The sequence below is a fragment of the Sebastes umbrosus genome, chromosome 23 (assembly GCF_015220745.1).
Source record: "Sebastes umbrosus isolate fSebUmb1 chromosome 23, fSebUmb1.pri, whole genome shotgun sequence".
NCBI classification, from domain to species: domain Eukaryota; kingdom Metazoa; phylum Chordata; class Actinopteri; order Perciformes; family Sebastidae; genus Sebastes; species Sebastes umbrosus.
In genome coordinates this window covers 3,339,364-3,356,532 of record NC_051291.1, presented here as the reverse complement: position 1 = coordinate 3,356,532, position 17,169 = coordinate 3,339,364, and the positions used below count along the sequence as shown (strand labels likewise).

The 17,169-nt window shown below is 42.8% G+C and overlaps 1 protein-coding gene across 10 annotated transcripts in view; it reads right to left on the bottom strand.

Annotated features, from left to right (window-relative positions):
* The window catches only part of nav3 (neuron navigator 3), a 227,489-nt gene that overhangs the window by 147,904 nt on the left and 62,416 nt on the right, over window positions 1-17,169 (bottom strand). For all 10 annotated transcript variants that reach the window (XM_037760193.1, XM_037760198.1, XM_037760195.1 and 7 more), the window contains exons 2-3: window positions 12,875-12,992; window positions 10,319-10,371 (exon numbers count right to left, since the gene is read on the bottom strand). In XM_037760193.1, the coding sequence (XP_037616121.1) occupies window positions 10,319-10,371; window positions 12,875-12,992 (171 nt within the window). The remainder of the gene's footprint in view (window positions 1-10,318; window positions 10,372-12,874; window positions 12,993-17,169) is intronic.

The window sequence follows — 17,169 nt, the reverse complement described above, 5'->3', positions numbered from 1 at the left end:
AAGATATCTCGTTCTTTGGCTGTATAGTTGGTGTTGAAAGGAAGACAAATGTGCGTTGGTCCAAACAAGATACACTGGAAATGATCTCCTTTTCAATACGTAGATGAAATATTGAAGACCAACTGTTTCCGTTGAAGCTATACACGGCAAAAAAAAGATGACATCTGCAGCGGACAAACTCGATTTTGTCACGAGCTCACCTCTCTTCTATCAAGGCATCCAGACTGTTAACAAGAGGAGAGGGTGAATAATACCCCCCCAGTATAGCTATAGTTTGAGCAGTCTAAACGGGCCATCTGCCTCTGCCTCTCTTCAGGCCGCTCGCTGCCAGTCGCTGGGCATGCACAATGACGTCGGGGATGCTCCAGAAGCCCACAGTTCCCATCATCCATTTGTCTGTTTGTTTCCACACCAACTGACTCTCATTATAGGTGAGTCGTCTGACAGCCAGGGCCGGCGCTCTCAGAAATCAACGAGCTGAGGAAGAGTGTCACGCGGACGGATGCCAGTTGGTTTGGCCTTGCAGGAACCCGGGCCAGAGGCCGCTCACATTAGGAACGCGATCAATTAGAAGCAGAGATTAATGGGGAGCCGTGCCGATGATAAAGCCGTTGAAGATGATACTACTGAGGGGACTCGGGCCGTTTGTCCTCTTGTCTGGCTGGAGTGCAGGCTGCCAACAGATGGGACCCAGATGAGACTGGTGAGCTTTTATAGTCTCCAAGAAACCCTAGACCCAATTAGGCCTTAAAGGCAGCACACCAAACCTGCCTCAAAGGCCAAATTACTCAACAGTGTGACTTTTCTAGTAGTGGAAATTACACACTTTACTGAGTCCATTGAGTTTGTTGAGTTCAGTTTAGTTGAAAGATTTACAGTCAAGTCTTTTTTTTTGTGGCATGGCTTGAGGGATGGCAATGTCGGGTCTCTCAGTTTGTTTCAGACTAAAATATCTCAGCAACCTTTGGATGGATTGCCAGGGAATTTTGTGCAGGCATTGCAATGACTTTGATGATCCCTCGACTCTTCATCGAGCACCATCGTCAGGTCCAATTTTCAATTCGTCCAATACTTTGGTTTAACACCAAATACCTGCAAAATTATTATACCACCAATCAAATGCATTGATAAGTGATTGCCTCATTACGCCTTAATGTTATTGCATGCCCTTTTGCTGTAAGAAAATAACGATACACATGAGTATTGCGATATTTTGTTTTGGGATAAAACGCTGTAGCCATCGATTTTTAATCAACCTCTTAAAAAGAATCGTCCGACTGTCGGGCCTGGCCGTTATTTTGTCTTTCGTAAGTTGTAGCGGGCTCAGTTTTAAAGCTAGAGTGAAGGTACTGGCATCATATGAAACTAGAGGAAATCCACTGGTAACAACCATGTCAGATTTGCGAATAACGCTAAATAATGCCCCATAAATATGTAACATTTTGGCGAGGAAAAACTGGCATGGACATTTTCAAAGGGGTCCCTTGACCTCTGACTTCAAGATATGTGAATGGGTCACATCCTTGCTAATACACAGCCCTTGTTTGAACTGCTGGTTTTCTTTTGGTTTGATACAAAACTATCACTGTTTAAAGGTTATTAACTCAGCAACCACTGCTAAAAGCTACTAATATGGTCAATGACACTCATGTTTTGAGTATTTCAGTTGCAGATTTACTGTTAAAGATTTGTTCACCAATGTTCTAAAAATCTATGGGAATAAAAAGCAGCACCTAACTCTGAGAGAGCACAGCATTTTCACAGAATCACTCATTTATTTTCCCTTTATGTTTCTATCTATTATATTCAGAAATGATCTTTTGTGTGCTAAATACCGACAACACAAAAATCAAAACAAACAAGACATTTTCCTGTTTTACCTCGTCACAGTCACGCCACGGTGCCTTCCTCCAACGGCGAACATAAACAGATTTATCTTGAAATATGAAGCGCACTACATATTTGACAAACTGTGTCGCACTTTCACACAAACGCTCCCTCAAATGTAAATCAACGGCCAAAGAAATTAAATTGTCAAATCAAACCGGTTTGGGCAAGAGCCAAGGCTGCGAATAGCCGACCTAAAGTGTGATCCATGACACACTTTCAAATCCAATACCACAAATGAGAAGCGGCGAGGAGGAGTTGACTGTAAAAACGGTGAGCTGTTTTGATGTAATCTCTCCCTCCCTGTTCTGCTGACAGATGTTGCATCTTTGCATTCATGTAAGATTTTGACAGTGTTTGTTTTTTCCCTGACATCTTTTGCTGAGGTCTCTAGAAGCTAAACACACACACACACACAGAGAAAGTGAAACTGCACAGTCATCCGTATTTGCAGTGAAGAGCTCTATGGTTTGCTAATGATGTCTGTCTATAATGAGGCGGATTAGTGTTGCGAGGCTTTAATATTTTCTGCTGAATGGGCCTCTTCTGGGTCCCCCGCCTGCCGTTCTCGTGTTTGAGCACGAAAAAAACCCTTCACTCCATTCAAAAACCTGGGTGTGCATATAATTCTGTTGGATGTCAGTACAATTACGGGGAAACTGCACCGTCAGAGGCCGTGAGGTTTTGCTGTACATGGGAGAGGGATTGCAGAGTGCACCGTGATATGAGCGAGGCATTTGAAGACATGTTGTGTGAGATCTTTAATCCACAGACTGCGTTCATAGTTTTACATCACGTGCATTTAGCTGACGCTTTTATCCAAAATCCCAAAGTCGAATCCATCTGTTGCAAGTATACAAGTAATCTAGAAGATGTGAGGGCCGTAGTGAGAGAGAGAGGACATTAAAGGGGCAGTCCATTTGTGTAATTTTTCAAATGGAAACGCTCACTCAGCTGTTAGCAAAAAGCATATGACAGATTACTAAAGTAAACTAATCAATAAGGTTGTGAATAATGTGAATGCTAGCACTAGCTGACTCAATGTTACCTGTTCTAAGTTTGGAAATAACTGAAAGGGTTAGTTTGGATTTTTTTGTTGGGTTTCAAAGTAGGGTTATTATGTATACTCCCTTGTTCTGCAAGGTAAAATTATTGTTTTTAATCAATGGAGTCTGGTGGCTTTGAAGAGAGCGACTTCAGTTCTCCGTCAGAAAGGGCTGTCTGACAGCGAGACAAAGCAGCTGCGGACGGGAGCAGCAGAAAAATGGATTTAAAAAGGAAAAAGAAAAGCAACATCAGTTTGCAACGGGACAAGATGTTGGTCCCGAAAGCAATTTATGTTTGTAGTCCAAGTAGTTTTGACTTATCACGTTTGAGCAGACTTTGGTTAGATGCAGGTAAACAGTCTGTGTGGAGAGTCTGCTGTATCGTTTGGTTAGTTTTGTTTGAGTTATTGTGTGAGTTTCGGATCTGAACTAACGTGGCGTCCACACTGCAGTACATTGCGTACTTTCCATGCTCCAAACTGGGAGCACGCCAACTGCCATCTAAGTCACAGAAGGTAATAATACACATAAGGATATGTGTATATACGTAAAAAGGCATCATGCCAAAACCTACGTCAGGTCACATGGGAAAACGTTTTTAGAAGGGCGTGGAGAAATAGCAGTTTGACGCTAAAACATACGTACTTCAACCACTGGGAAGCTACAGAATGATTAAAAAAAAACAACTAAATAATGGACTTGCCCTTTAAAAACTAAACTAAGAGAAGAATAATACAATAAACTTCGGTCTCCAAAGCCGCCTCACATCCCTCTCTAGCTACTGAATCACATGTTCTACATTTTGTCAGCACTCTTATTGATTATCACAAAGCTATAAAACATGAACTCAATCCGGTGGAAAGAAACACAACAAGACTTCAAATCTCCGCTGAGTTGAAAGCCCCTCGTATACCACTTCACCCGTCACTCCTCGTTCTCATCATCTTCACAGCGGGGTTGCCGACGATTCCTTCCGGGACCAAGTAATGTGGTCGAGAGGTATGATTCTGTACACGAGCCCCGCTCCCAATTTCAAGCAATAAATTCCCATCAATCATTAGTTCCTACCAATAAATCCAACCTGAACTATTCCCCGAAACACTACAGCCTCTAAGAGGAAAAAAACGGGCATGTTTGGCATTTCCGTCCAGTCTGACCGCTGGGAACGCCACGCAGGCCTCGAATGTGTGGAATATCATTTGCATTAACAATGTAGATGTGTCTTACATGAAATGAGGCTTACAGGAAATGCAAAAGAAAAACACTTATCCTCCCGTTGCCGAAAGCAAACTACTGCACGGCACAGCCAAAACATAGAGGTCTGACATTTTGTTGTGGATTTCTGCACGTTTGCTCTAACCTCAAGAGAAGCATTAAGAAGGGGAAATCTGTCTGCAGTATTAAAAGTAGTAAGACCAGGGATTTGGGGGATCTAAGAGAGGATCAACGAGCTGTTAGTGTAACTATAACTCCTTTTTATTGCATTATTTCCAGACGAAAGGAAAAGTTATGGGACAGCATTTTTAAAAGCTGCAGTCTTCAATATCACATTAGCCACCAAAGTGACCAAAGTTTGACCTTTTAGTATTAAATAGATGATACCTGCGCACTATAAATGCAGGCTTTTATTATTCACTGTTACAGTACAAAGGTCAGACTCTTTAACATATTGTTCCTGATGAAAGCAAATTAGAGCAAGTAGAGGAGGGGGTGGCTATTAATTCACACTTCTCCAGCTCTTTGCTGTATCCCATGAGCCCTCTGAGCAGTCAGAGGTCATACACTTTGGCCTTGTAATTATAACTATTTTATAACTATTTAACCTATTACTGTAGGTATTCAGGTGCCAATTGAAGGCATGGAGTGGTTGGCTGAGTTTAAATGAACGAGAAATGTAGAGATTATGTAGCTTGATCTGATCAGTGCATCAAAATGAATCGAACTATAAAGCAAGGAATCTCTGTCTGTCTGTCTGTGTGTCCTTTGCATATCTCAAGAACCGTTCATCCGATCTTCTTCACACTTGGCCGGTGTGTTGCTGAGGACCCGAGGGTGTGCAGTGTCAAATGTGGTGCAATTTGGCCATGCGGTGGTGCTATAACAATTAACTTTCTTCAGAATCAGAAATTGCTTGTTAACAGTGACACCTGAGGCTGTTAAGTCAACGAAACTCAGCGTCCTGTTTATCTACTGAACGCTATTGTGACCACATTTGGTGGGCATGTGGAGATATGATGTCTGAGTGACCACGACAAATTTGGTGCCATTTGGCCAATGGGTGGCGCTGTAGCAGCAGCATCTCACTATAAAGAAAGTATTCTCTGTCTGTCTGTGTACGTATGTATGACTGCATATCCACGCAAGCAGCACTTCTTGGGGGCCAAAAGAATTGTCCTGTTTCGGACTGGCACGCGCTCCAAACGGGCACTGCACTAAATGATACCATTCACTCCAGCGATGGATGCAACTGGAGCATTTGAAAAACAAAATAACTTTGGAAGGGGATAAGAAGGAAATGAATGAATTGTCAGCTGGTGGCAGATATCTGTGAGAAGCCAGAGCAGACCTTTCTTAGCCATTACTCTTACTGACTGTCCACACATCAGCCAAGTTGGATTAGCTCTGCAAGGACTTCAACTGACTTGTGGATCCCCTCGCATTGTGAACACAGTTTTTAGAGAAACAGAGTTCATTATGCAAGCAGATTAGCTGTGAAACTTGCAGATGCTGGTGCCGCGCCGGTTTCTGCTCCTCGGCTTCCAGCAGCTGCTCAGTTGGCCTCGGTCCACTCACCGGGCCGGCGGCGACCCGCCACTTGGGAGAAACGGGCCTGTGTGACTGCAAGATCGCCGTTTCAAGTCCCAAATGGAGGGAAATAAAATCTGTGCAGAGGAAGTAAATCAAGACTCATCTGCTCCGCCACTGACAGCTGCTGCTGCTACTGTGATGTCTTCGGCCAACGAGTTTAAGCTCCAGGTGTTACAGTAGGTGGCCAGTGGCGGGTTTCCAATATTCGCAGCTCGCGTTGCCAATACATGGCCAAAAGTTTAAATAATAGCTCCAGTTATTCTCAGGACGGGGGGGGGGGTAAAGGTTGTCAGTGAATAACTAAAGTTTCAGATTAATATCAGCGTTCAAGCCCAGGGGATAAACAAGCCTAACAAAACAGTTTTGCACAAGGAGAGCAATTTGTTCATGTGTCATCACCTCGGTCTCTCAAGGTTAGCTCATTCGGTCCAAAAACCGGACAAAAAAAGTAAGACAACGTAGATAGTGAGATTCTTCCAAACAGTGGTTTTGCTAGCTGGCTCTATCTTTGTGGATGTTATATGTGTGTCAGATGTTTCCTTCCCCCTTCGCGCCCACGCTTTAAGCAACCGTGCTTCCTCAAACTTCGGCTTCCCAAGCTGGCCGGACCGTCTGTGGTCGGAGCAGGTGGTGGATCAATGGGCTTAGTAAGTGACTGAGACAAAGAGTTATAGCTACACACACACACACACACACACACACACACACACACACACACAGAGAAGTCGCTGGCACATCGAGTCACATGCTTGGAGTGCTTGCAGCTCGCCCCTTAGCGACCGATGCGTCAGTCTGGACTATGTCTGTTTCCAGCCACGACCAGAATCTCTTAAAGGCATGGTTGGTAGTGCTGTGATTAGTTGAAATTCTCATTTCAATCCGACAGCAATTACGAATATCTGGTATCTGTGGCTGTCGCAGGACTATGATACGCCTGTCCAATCATTTACTATCTGTTCAAAATGAACCTTAAAGGGAGATTTGTCAAGTATTTAATACTCTTATCAACATGGGAGTGGACAAATATGCTGCTTTATGCAAATGTATGTATATATTTATATTGTGTAAATCAATTAACAACACAAAACAATGACAGATATTGTCCAGAAACCCTCACAGTTACTGCATTTAGCATAAAACAATATGCTCAAATCATAACATGGCAAACTGCAGCCCAACAGGCAACAACAGCTGTCAGTGTGTCAGTGTGCTGACTTGACTATGACTTGCCCCAAACTGCATGTGATTATCATAAAGTGGGCATGTCTGTAAAGGGGAGACTCGTGGGTACCCAGAGAACCCATTTACATTCACATATCTGGAGGTCAGAGGTCAAGGGACCCCTTTGAAAATGGCAATGCCAGTTTTTCCTTGCCAAAACTTAGCGTAAGTTTGGAGCGTTATTTAACCTTTGCGACAAGCTAGTATGACATGGTTGTTACCAATGGAATCCTTCGGTTTTCTAATTTCATATGACACCAGTATCTTCACTCTAAGCCCGCTACAACCTAAAAATCACAAGTTGCGATAATGTGTTGAAGAAATTAGTGCCGTTAAAATGAATTTGCGTTAACGCGTTATTACTTGGCAACTTCCTCTCTAGATTTAGGGACTTTTGGAGCTAGTGCTGCTCGCTACTTTCATTGGAAAAGAGTTGTCAAAACTGGGCAATACTGTACATTCAAGAAATATTTTTATTCATTTCTTATCTGGCCTTTATATTTAAAACACCTAATAGATCCCACTTCTCAGCGTTTTGCATTTACTTTTTTTCGCACTGTGGTTATATGCTATATATTGCATGTCTTAATGCAAATATTTTTATATATATTTTATATTTATTCTCATTTTCTTATTTAAAATTTTTTAATTTATATTTATTTTCATATATTTTGTTTATATGTGCATAATTTGCACATTACTTACTCCTTTATTTCTATCTTTTTACATTTCAGAACAACTCTTACGCCCCAATTTCCCCAACGGGATCAATAAAGTATTTCTGATTCTGAATTTGACTATAAATTATTAAATAAAAGGCACAGGTCTTTATCTTTCCAGAGCTGGTTTTGACACATTGAGCTCACACAGTGACATTAGGGTTCACCGGGACTCACATTACACGACCTTGACATTGTCTTCCTTCCTGCTTCTTTAAGTGCTAACACTCTGCTTCCATTGCAGCTGGAGGAAAAAAAATCAAACAGCTGATGAACGTGAGAAAACCAGTTGTACAATCTGCTTCATTCCAGTGACGGGACCCTTTTGGACAGATTCTCCTCAGAGAGTTTATCACTTCTCTTCTAACTAGCAGCGACTTTAAAATACTGACACGTATTAGAACGATGTATACGTTACAGAGAGATGGAAACGGTCTGATAAATGCAGCACAGGGAGCGTTAACATATAAGAAACACAGTTTTAAGAAAAGGACCAAACACTCACTATGCTCTCACTAAGACAGCGCGCCAAAAGCAGCTAAACAAGCCTTAGTCACTTTTAATGGCAGGAGGGATGGATGCCAGGGCAAACCGACACTGCATAAACACTTAGTCAACTGTAGTTAAAGTGAGGGGTAATTATCTCACAGTGACGACAATCAGCGGTTATACAGCCCGTCATCTCATTAACAGAAAGGGGGAGACGACACCGCCCGCAGCGCCCGGCCGCGTGGCAGCAGCTTTATACACATTATTAGGAAGTCAAAGTATGTCGGGGTTTGAACTTTTCAGGTCTTTACTGGGTTTTTTGGTCAAGTGCGGTTACTGCAGTCATCAGCCGTCTCTCCGAATTATAAAGATGATGATGATTGGTGATCAGAGTTGTTATTATTGGCTGCATGAAATTTCCGTGCAAAGCAACAAGCGACAGTTTGTCCGTTTCTACTGTGACAGCGGCCTGAAATGTGACATTAGAGGGTTCAGTGAGAGTGCACGGCAGATGGAAGAAGTAATATTCAGATGCTTTACTTAAAGGAACAGTGTCTAATGTTTACGAGAATCTATTGGCAGAAATCGATTGAAATATTTCATCACGATTAATCCCAAATTAATAAACATTTTTATCTGTTCAAAATGTACCTTAAAGGGAGATTTGTCAAGTATTTAATAATCTTATCAACATGGGAGTGGGCAAATATGCTGCTTTATGCAAATGTATGTATATATTTATTATTGTAAATCAATTAACAACACAAAACAATGACAGGTAATGTCCAGAAACCCTCACAGGTACTGCATTTAGCATAAATAAATATTGACTATGACTTGCCCCCAAACTGCATGTGATTATCATAAAGTGGGCATGTCTGTAAAGGGGAGACTCGTGGGTACCCATAGAACCCATTTACATTCACATATCTGGAGGTCAGAGGTCAAGGGACGGCTTTGAAAATGGCCAGTTTTTCTTCGCCAAAATTTAGGGCAAGTTTGGAGCGTTATCTAACCTCCTTCTTGCTAGTATGACATGGTAGGTACCGATGGATTCATTAGGTTTTCGAGTTCCATATGATGCCAGTATCTTCACTCTAACAACACTGGCTCGAGAGAGGGACATTTACGTTTTCACATCGGCCACGTCATAGTTCTCCTACACGCATGGCACACGGGAGAAGTTTCAGTCGGTTGCATCTGCAACCTCACCACTGGATGCCGCCAAGCCGTTTATATCTACATAGGGAGCGGGTCCTCTTCAAAGAGTCCGCCACAAAAAACACTGTTAACTTTTCCTACTTGGGCCGGAATCAATAACGCTACTCGCTCCCGTCGTCCCCATCTCTCTCTCTTGCTTCACCACTCACTTCCCACGTACACACTCAACTCTTACAACAACTGGCTCTAGAGAGGGCCATTCACGTAGCGATCCTACACGCTTTGCACACGGGAGAAGCTGTAATCTGCAACCTTGCCGCTAGATACCGCCAGATCCTACACACTGTTCCTTTAATTCAAAAGATTCAAACAATTCAAACAATCGCAGAAGTTAAGTCGGGTAACTGCAAACAACTCACACATCTGAAATGTGACGAGGCGCCAGCACGTAGACACTGCTTCGTAAGGAGTCACGAGCCAAAATGTTGGGGGTTTAACAATGCATACATGTGGGTTTTATTATCTAAATCTGAAAAGCAAGTAGACGAAACAGCTGCCAAACAAGTGTAGTGGAGTAAAATGTGCAATTTATCCCTCTGAAATGTAGCGGAGTAGAAGTATAAAGCAGCAAAAAGCAGACATCCAAGTTATCTCTTGATCACCAGATTGAAACAGAACAGGGAGAGAAGAATCAGATCTGAATTTCAGCTAGTAAGCTGATTTAAGACGGTCGGTGGATGCTGAGCTGTTGTCAGTAGCTGTTGGATGAGAGCATCACCTGTAACATGTGGTGTGATCTCTGCAGAACTGTAATCCCTGTAATCTACGATATTTAAATGGATTTTTTACTGTTGCTACAACTCTATAAAACATCATTACAGCTCAACGGCGGAGCAGTTAGTACTTCACACATTCCTCATAACGATAATTCTCCCTTTGCGCAACAGCACATTAAACATAGATGAATATAAAAGTTGAAGCACTCACCATTTGCGACTGGCTCCTGGGGCTGCCATTGATATCCTCCACCTTCTCATTCGCTGCGAGAGAGAGAGGAGATGAAGATGTTTACCGTCGTCCCACCTAATACTACTGCTTAATACTACTAAACATCCCGGCGTCCAGTGACTGTTGAGTTCAGGTGCACAAATCCAGCAGGAAACCTCTGTTGAGGGTTAGCATGGTAGAGTGAATGTGTGTGTGTGTGTGTGTTGAGGTGCAGAGCGACGCAGGAGGAAAGGTCTGGGAAGCAAAGCTGCCTAATTCGTCAGCTGCCGCCAGAGAATTACTGACAGGCCGGCTTGGCCTCATTGTCTGTTGGGGCGAGCAGGGAGGGTAAAGTTTCAGTTCAACAGAGAGAGAGGGAGAGAGAGAGAGAGAGATGGAGAGAGAGAAATGGAGAGAGAGCAAGGAAGTTAGTCAGACAGCATCAGTGAGAAAGGCAGCATATGTAATAGAGAGGAAAATGTGTTTGTGTGAGTGTGATAAACAGAAAGAGAGAGAGAGGGAGTCTCAGAGAGAGAAGAGTTCACAACAGGAAGGGGAGACAACGAAAAAGAAAGAAAGAAAGAAAGAAAGAAAGAAAGAAAGAGAGCAAAGACAGCAGACGTAAGAAGAAGAAAAAGACTATGTGACAGAAATGTGTCTGAAAAGACACAAGAATTGCGTAAGAGCCAGCGCTGCTCATTATTTATTACTGTGTGATTAATGCTGGGTTCAACCAGCAGTCAGTGGAGGCATGTGATACGACATGTGACCATTTTCCGATCTGCCGTGCCGACCGCAACGCATATGGTAGTGTCGAAAAGATCAAAATATTGATACATACATGAATACATTGATGATAAAACGTTCTTAACCGAAAACCGACCCTCGTTAACCGATTATTAACCGTTAACCGACAAGATTTGACTTTTAACCGTTTTAACCGATATCGTTAATCGGTTAAAATGCTTAATGTCGGTTAACAGTTAAACAGTTAATTATTAACATCCCTACTAGGGATTAACATCCCTATGTTAACCAACATTAAGCATTTTAACCGATTAACGCTATCAACATAATTGCCGGTGTGGAGGCGTAAAAATAGATCGCCCTGTGCGTGCTGTTGCTTTTCTAGCGAGGACATTCTCAGGCGTGCAAGTGACTACTGTACAGTAGGTAGCCAGCTTTGTAGCCACTGGAAAGCAGATGTTTCTCTCCTGGCGTTCAGGATGGTCGCCTCCCACCACCTTCCAGCTGCTGCATCAAGCGAACACGTCCCCAAGATAAAAAAAAACTGAAATCTACAATCTACAAAAAGGCTGCCCTCTTCTCAGGATATCAAAGTAACAGTAACTGTAATGAGATTACTGCTTTTCAATTGTAATCCCTGATCACTGTAATGCGTTAGTCAGTAATGTGTTAGTACAAGATGAAGAGGAGAAAAAGAGAAAGGGAGATCAGAGAGAGGAAAGAAGGACAAGAGGGGGTGAGAGACAAAGAGAGAGAGACCTAGAAACAGCGTGAGAGATGGAGAGATAGAGAGAGAGAGAAAGAGAGAGATGGAGACAAAGAGAAGCAGAGCGCCAGAGAGGAAGAGAGACATAAAGGCATAAAGGGGAGAGGGAGAGAGACTTAAACTGTCTCTGGGGTCCAATGGGAGATACATGCCTCTGCACCCCGGGGTGTCAGGGCCATAGATCTGCTGCTGCTGCTGCAGCTCGCCCTGCACCCAAAACAACAGAGCTGCTGAGATTTGGCCCAAATATCAGACTGAGGAACAGCTTCCCTCCAACTCACCACAACAAAGACCAAACACACAGTGTGTGTGTGTGTGTGTGTGTGTGTGTGTGTGTGTGTGTGGGTGGTCGTTTCATCTAGCAGAATCATAGGCACACGCAGTGTTTTATTAACGCTGGATTTATTCATCTTTGCTTTATTAATATTATTTTTTTTTAAAAACTGTAAGTAAGACATCAAATTCTGTAAGATTTAAGATATAGAAATAGATTTTTTTAATAACAGAATTGAAATATTTGCTTCATTCAAGTCTATGCGGAGGTTGAAGGAAGTTACAGCTTTTACTGTAACATGACGTCATATCTGTTCCGTATCCGTCAACCAAAACAAACCGCAGCGAGCCGAAACGAGAAAGTAGAAAGCAGAAAACAGCGGAGGGTTGGCGTGGATACGACCTGCACCCTCACATGTTAAATCCAGCGTGGTAAACACCACACATCCAGTAAAGGATGGAAACACTTTGGGTTTCACACATTGACAGGAAAAGCAGAGCTAGACATCACGGCTAAATATGCATGCCATATTGTGATGTCGGGAGATAGGTGTATCGTTATAATATACTGCTTTGGTAGCAGGAATCTATCCTGATAATTATGTATGTAGTAATTATAATTATTAAAAGTGAATGCACTTGTAATGTGTGAACTTAATCACTAAGCTGAAGAAAGAAGCGGAGAGATGATGATGGATTAATAGATGCAGCAGTAGATAATAGAGGAAAGGTGTGTGTGTGTGTGTGTGTGTGTGTGTGTGGATGTCTACCTATGATCTGGATGATCTGTGCCAGCAGGACTCCATCGGTGACGTCCTGGCTCAGGTCCTTGATGAGGCGCTGACAGCCAGACTTGGCCAGGTAGTGATTGGCCCAGTCCGTGTAAATCTGCAACGATAACAGAAGACATCCTGTCAATATATGCGTGAAACATAGACAGAGAGGAGGTGTGTGTGTCGATAACATCACATACTGCATGTTGGATGGAGTAAAAGAAGGAAAGCTGAGTTTTTGTCTCTGACCCTGAAGTCTACTTTATCCTTACAGTCATTTCTAACCTAACTTCTCCTCCTCGCTGCCTCTCTCCCGACAGCACAGCGCTCTGACTGCCTCTCTTGTCTTCTCTACAGTGATGTGATAAATGTCCTGCCAGGAGTACTGTCCAAACACCCCCCCCCCCCCCCCCCGTTCCCTGCACATCTCCGCTACTCAAACACAAATATTTCATCAAGCTTTGGCACCCGAGGGTCGCACAGAGAGCTGTTTATGTTTATCTTCCTCAATGGGATTCATAAATGATCCCAGAGAAACACTCTGACATAGATAGATAATGTGACAGCCTGCGCTGACAAACTACATGAGCATCCAAATGAAGGACAGTCTTTAAGACGTGTGCTGGACCTTTGGTCAAACACAGAACAGTGAGACAAAGCAAACTTGGCACGAGTCAGAGCAATCACACAACGGAATCTTGTTAAGTCGAGTCTTAACGAAGACGTTTGCTGTAACAGGTGGATTCACTTCCCCCGACGGAGTCTCTAAACCCGGAAGAGGAGCATGTTGGATAATCTTTTGTATTGTCACCTAAACCTCTTAAACAGCCGCTCCGTCTTTCATTAGAGCCCATAAGCTGACCGATAAGCGACGCTTTGTCCGGCGGACGACAGAGTGGTCTGGACAGCTGCTGCTGCGATTTCACCGGGCACCCCCAAGGCGAAAGATGGGAATCACATTTGGCGTCCAAGCGCTTGTGGCTTGCGGACTAAAAGAATCAGGTTCTTTTTGTGTGCAATTGGTTCCGTTTTTCACACATGAGCTTGAGGATCGAAGAAGATGTAAACGTTGAAGGGCTGCTTCAAGCACCCCAAGTAGTTTTATATACCTTAAAACTTCACCAATGTGGTGTTTTTTTCTTCTTCTTCCTTCCAGAACTCTCTCACTAAGCAGCCAATTAGACTGTTGTCAGACAATTAAATAGCCGTTAGCAGAAACCTAAACCTAAAGAAGATGTAGTTTTATTACCTAAACCTAAAGAAGTTGTAGTTTTATTGCCTAAACCTAAAGAAGTTTTAGTTTTGTTGCCTAAACCTAAAGTTGTAGTTTTATTGTTTAAACCTAAAGAAGTTGTGGTTTTGCTGCCTAAACATAAAGAAGTTGTAGTTTTATTGTTTAAACATAAAGAAGTTGTAGTTTTGTTGCATAAACCTAAAGAAGTTGTAGTTTTATTGTTTAAACCTAAAGAAGTTGTAGTTTTGTTGCCTAAACCTAATGAAGTTGTAGTTGTGTTGCCTAAACCTAAAAAAGTTGTAGTTTTATTGCCTTAAACTAAAGAAGTTGTAGTTTGTTGCCTAAACCTAAAGAAGTTGTAGTTTTGCTGCCTAAATCTAAAGAAGTTGTAGTTTGTTGCCTAAACCTAAAGAAGTTATAGTTTTGTTGACTAAACCTAAAGAAGCCTTTTTGTTTGTGTTCAAAAGGTGATGTTTCATTCAGTTTTACAACATATTAGAACCTGTTGCTTTTAAGTTTCGCTTTCACTTTTACAACGCAATAGGCCCCTACTGACCCACATCTATGGAGCTTATAGCGACTGATAACGCCCATTTAATGGCCTGAGAACAGTCATATTGGTGCAGGAAGAACTAGACGGCACCTGGGAAGTTACAAGAACTAGAAAAGCAATCTGGTTCTTCACACTGTGCGGAGAGGAGAGAGCGTTTGAAACAAACTTCCACAGACAGCCATGGAGGAACGTCTTTCTTCCTGCTCAGCTTGAAATTAGATTTTGGGACCAAAAGGAAATCTGTAGCAGCCCATATAAAGACACTAACTGCTCCTCTGCTGCCGGAAACTTCTTCTTGTTATCCCCGGATAAAAAAAGTGGTGAAAATCCCCTCAGAAATGTAAGATCCTCCAGGAGTATGGGGGGTCCTTAGTGTCAAAAAGTAGAATTAATTCAGATGTATATACTTCCTGTCAGTCAAACTGTGTGGTGGAACTTTAACATCTTTGTCTCCAAAATTTTCTGCAGATGAAGTTTCTATAAGCACAACAGGCTTCTCGGCATCTCAAATGGGAATTCCCTCATAAAACTTGTTTCTCATGATGAAAGAATCCCGTTTTCCCTTCATTTACCTCACACCGCCCGTAATTAAAAACATTTGTCTCCCGCTCTTTTCTCTTTTTCTTGGAAGAGAGAGACGCTCCTTTTTAAAAGACGCCGCCTCTCAGAAGTTTTCTATCTGTTGTGGTTTTCCCTCGGCGACTTTCTCCGTGATGAGAAGTCGTAAAGTCGGACAAAAAAATGAGAGCCGTCGCAGGAGGAAAACACACACACTAAAACCTGCTCGCAAACAAGAGGCATGTGCACGTGCAAATAAATACACACACATACACCGCAAATGCAAACCGCATCCCATCGGGGGGCAAGTAAACAAACAGGAGAGCAGGAGGATGGGGAAAGTGAGGAGGAATTAGGATGCTGTCAAATACAGTCACACATCAGGCTGCAGGAAATTCCACCAAGGCTGCTGGACAGCTAAGTTCATTAGAGACCTGGGACGACGAAGAGGAGGAGGAGGAGGGTTTGATCTGTAACAATGTCTTAGCAGCCACCTCCCGCTGCCATACATCTCTCTCTCTCTCTCTATCCGTACCCTTAAAAGGGAGCAGGGACAGAGGATTAACGCTGCAGCACAGAACCAGAGTAAAAAAGACTCAACCCTCCTGCCAGCAATAGACAGGTTCACATCCAAATTTAGCTCCAACGTTAACAACATTTCCCGAAAAGCAGCAAAAGAAAATGCAAATTGAAGTGCGTTTCCATCCACTACTTGACCTCGGTGCATCGAAATAAAGAGTTAATGGTTTTTCCAAATTGAGAATGCACTTCAAAACAGGTGGATGGAAACACACTTAAAGCTGCGGTAGGTAGAAATGGAGCAAATGTGATTTAAAAAAAGTTATTTTTATATAAAACGGTCACTATATCCTGACAGTAGTGCATGAGACAGGTATTCTGAAAAATATCATGTGCCCCTGTGTCCTCTGGTGCTCCTAATGGCATCTGCAAGATTTCACAGACCGGAGGAAAACAACCAATCAGAGCCGAGCTGGAGCCTTGCCGTCACTCGCAAACTCCGATCAAACGGTCAAACTAGGCAGCGCTGATCGAACATGAATTAATATTCTGTTACTGTAATGCCTATTTCTCTCCGCAAATGTTTTCAGAAACATCTTGTAGTGTACTGTTCAGCCGGAGCACAGCCAATAGGAACGCTCAAGTTGTCTTTCAGAACACTTGAATTACAATATGCTGAAAGGTTTTTGCCCAATGATGCCAAAAGATATACTGCCCCTTTGTGCGCATCAAGCAGGAGACCCAATAGGTTTTGGACCAGAGTGAAAATGTTGTTTTTGAAAGGCTAAATGCCAACAAATATGGACTGAGGCAGAATATTTAGTTCGATTGGCACACTGTAGTGATTGATCACCCGAACCAAACTCTTCGGGCTCCGTTCCAGCTCTGCTCTATCTAGCTTTGTTTGAGGGTGTGCCAAACTAGCCGCTAGGCAGGTATTATGCAAATGTGTTACTTGGTGACATCACCACGTTACGGAAGAAAAGGCGGGTCTTCAAGGAAGGCGTTTGAGGCAGTTCAGGAACAGTATTTCTGAGGGAGAGGAACTCCTTTTGGCCTGGGCTTTGTAACTTTGCAGACCTTTTACACGCACAAAAAACTATATAACACACTACAGGAAAAGGAAAAAGCACAATAGGCATAATAGGCATTTTAACTAAATTTCCAGAAAAGCAGCAAAAGAAAATGCTAATTAAATTGCGTTTCCATCCGCTACCTGAGCTGAGTGCATCAAAATAAAGAGTTAGTGCTTTTCTAAATTGAAAATGCACTTCAAAACAGGTGGATGGAAACACACTTAATGTTTCCGGGAAAACACAGAGGCCTTTCAATCACTTCCTCAACACTCGTGGATGCAAGTAAGAAGTGAATGGAGGAGGTGGGGAGTGATCCACATACCTAGCGGAGGGAGCGATACCCAGCGGATGA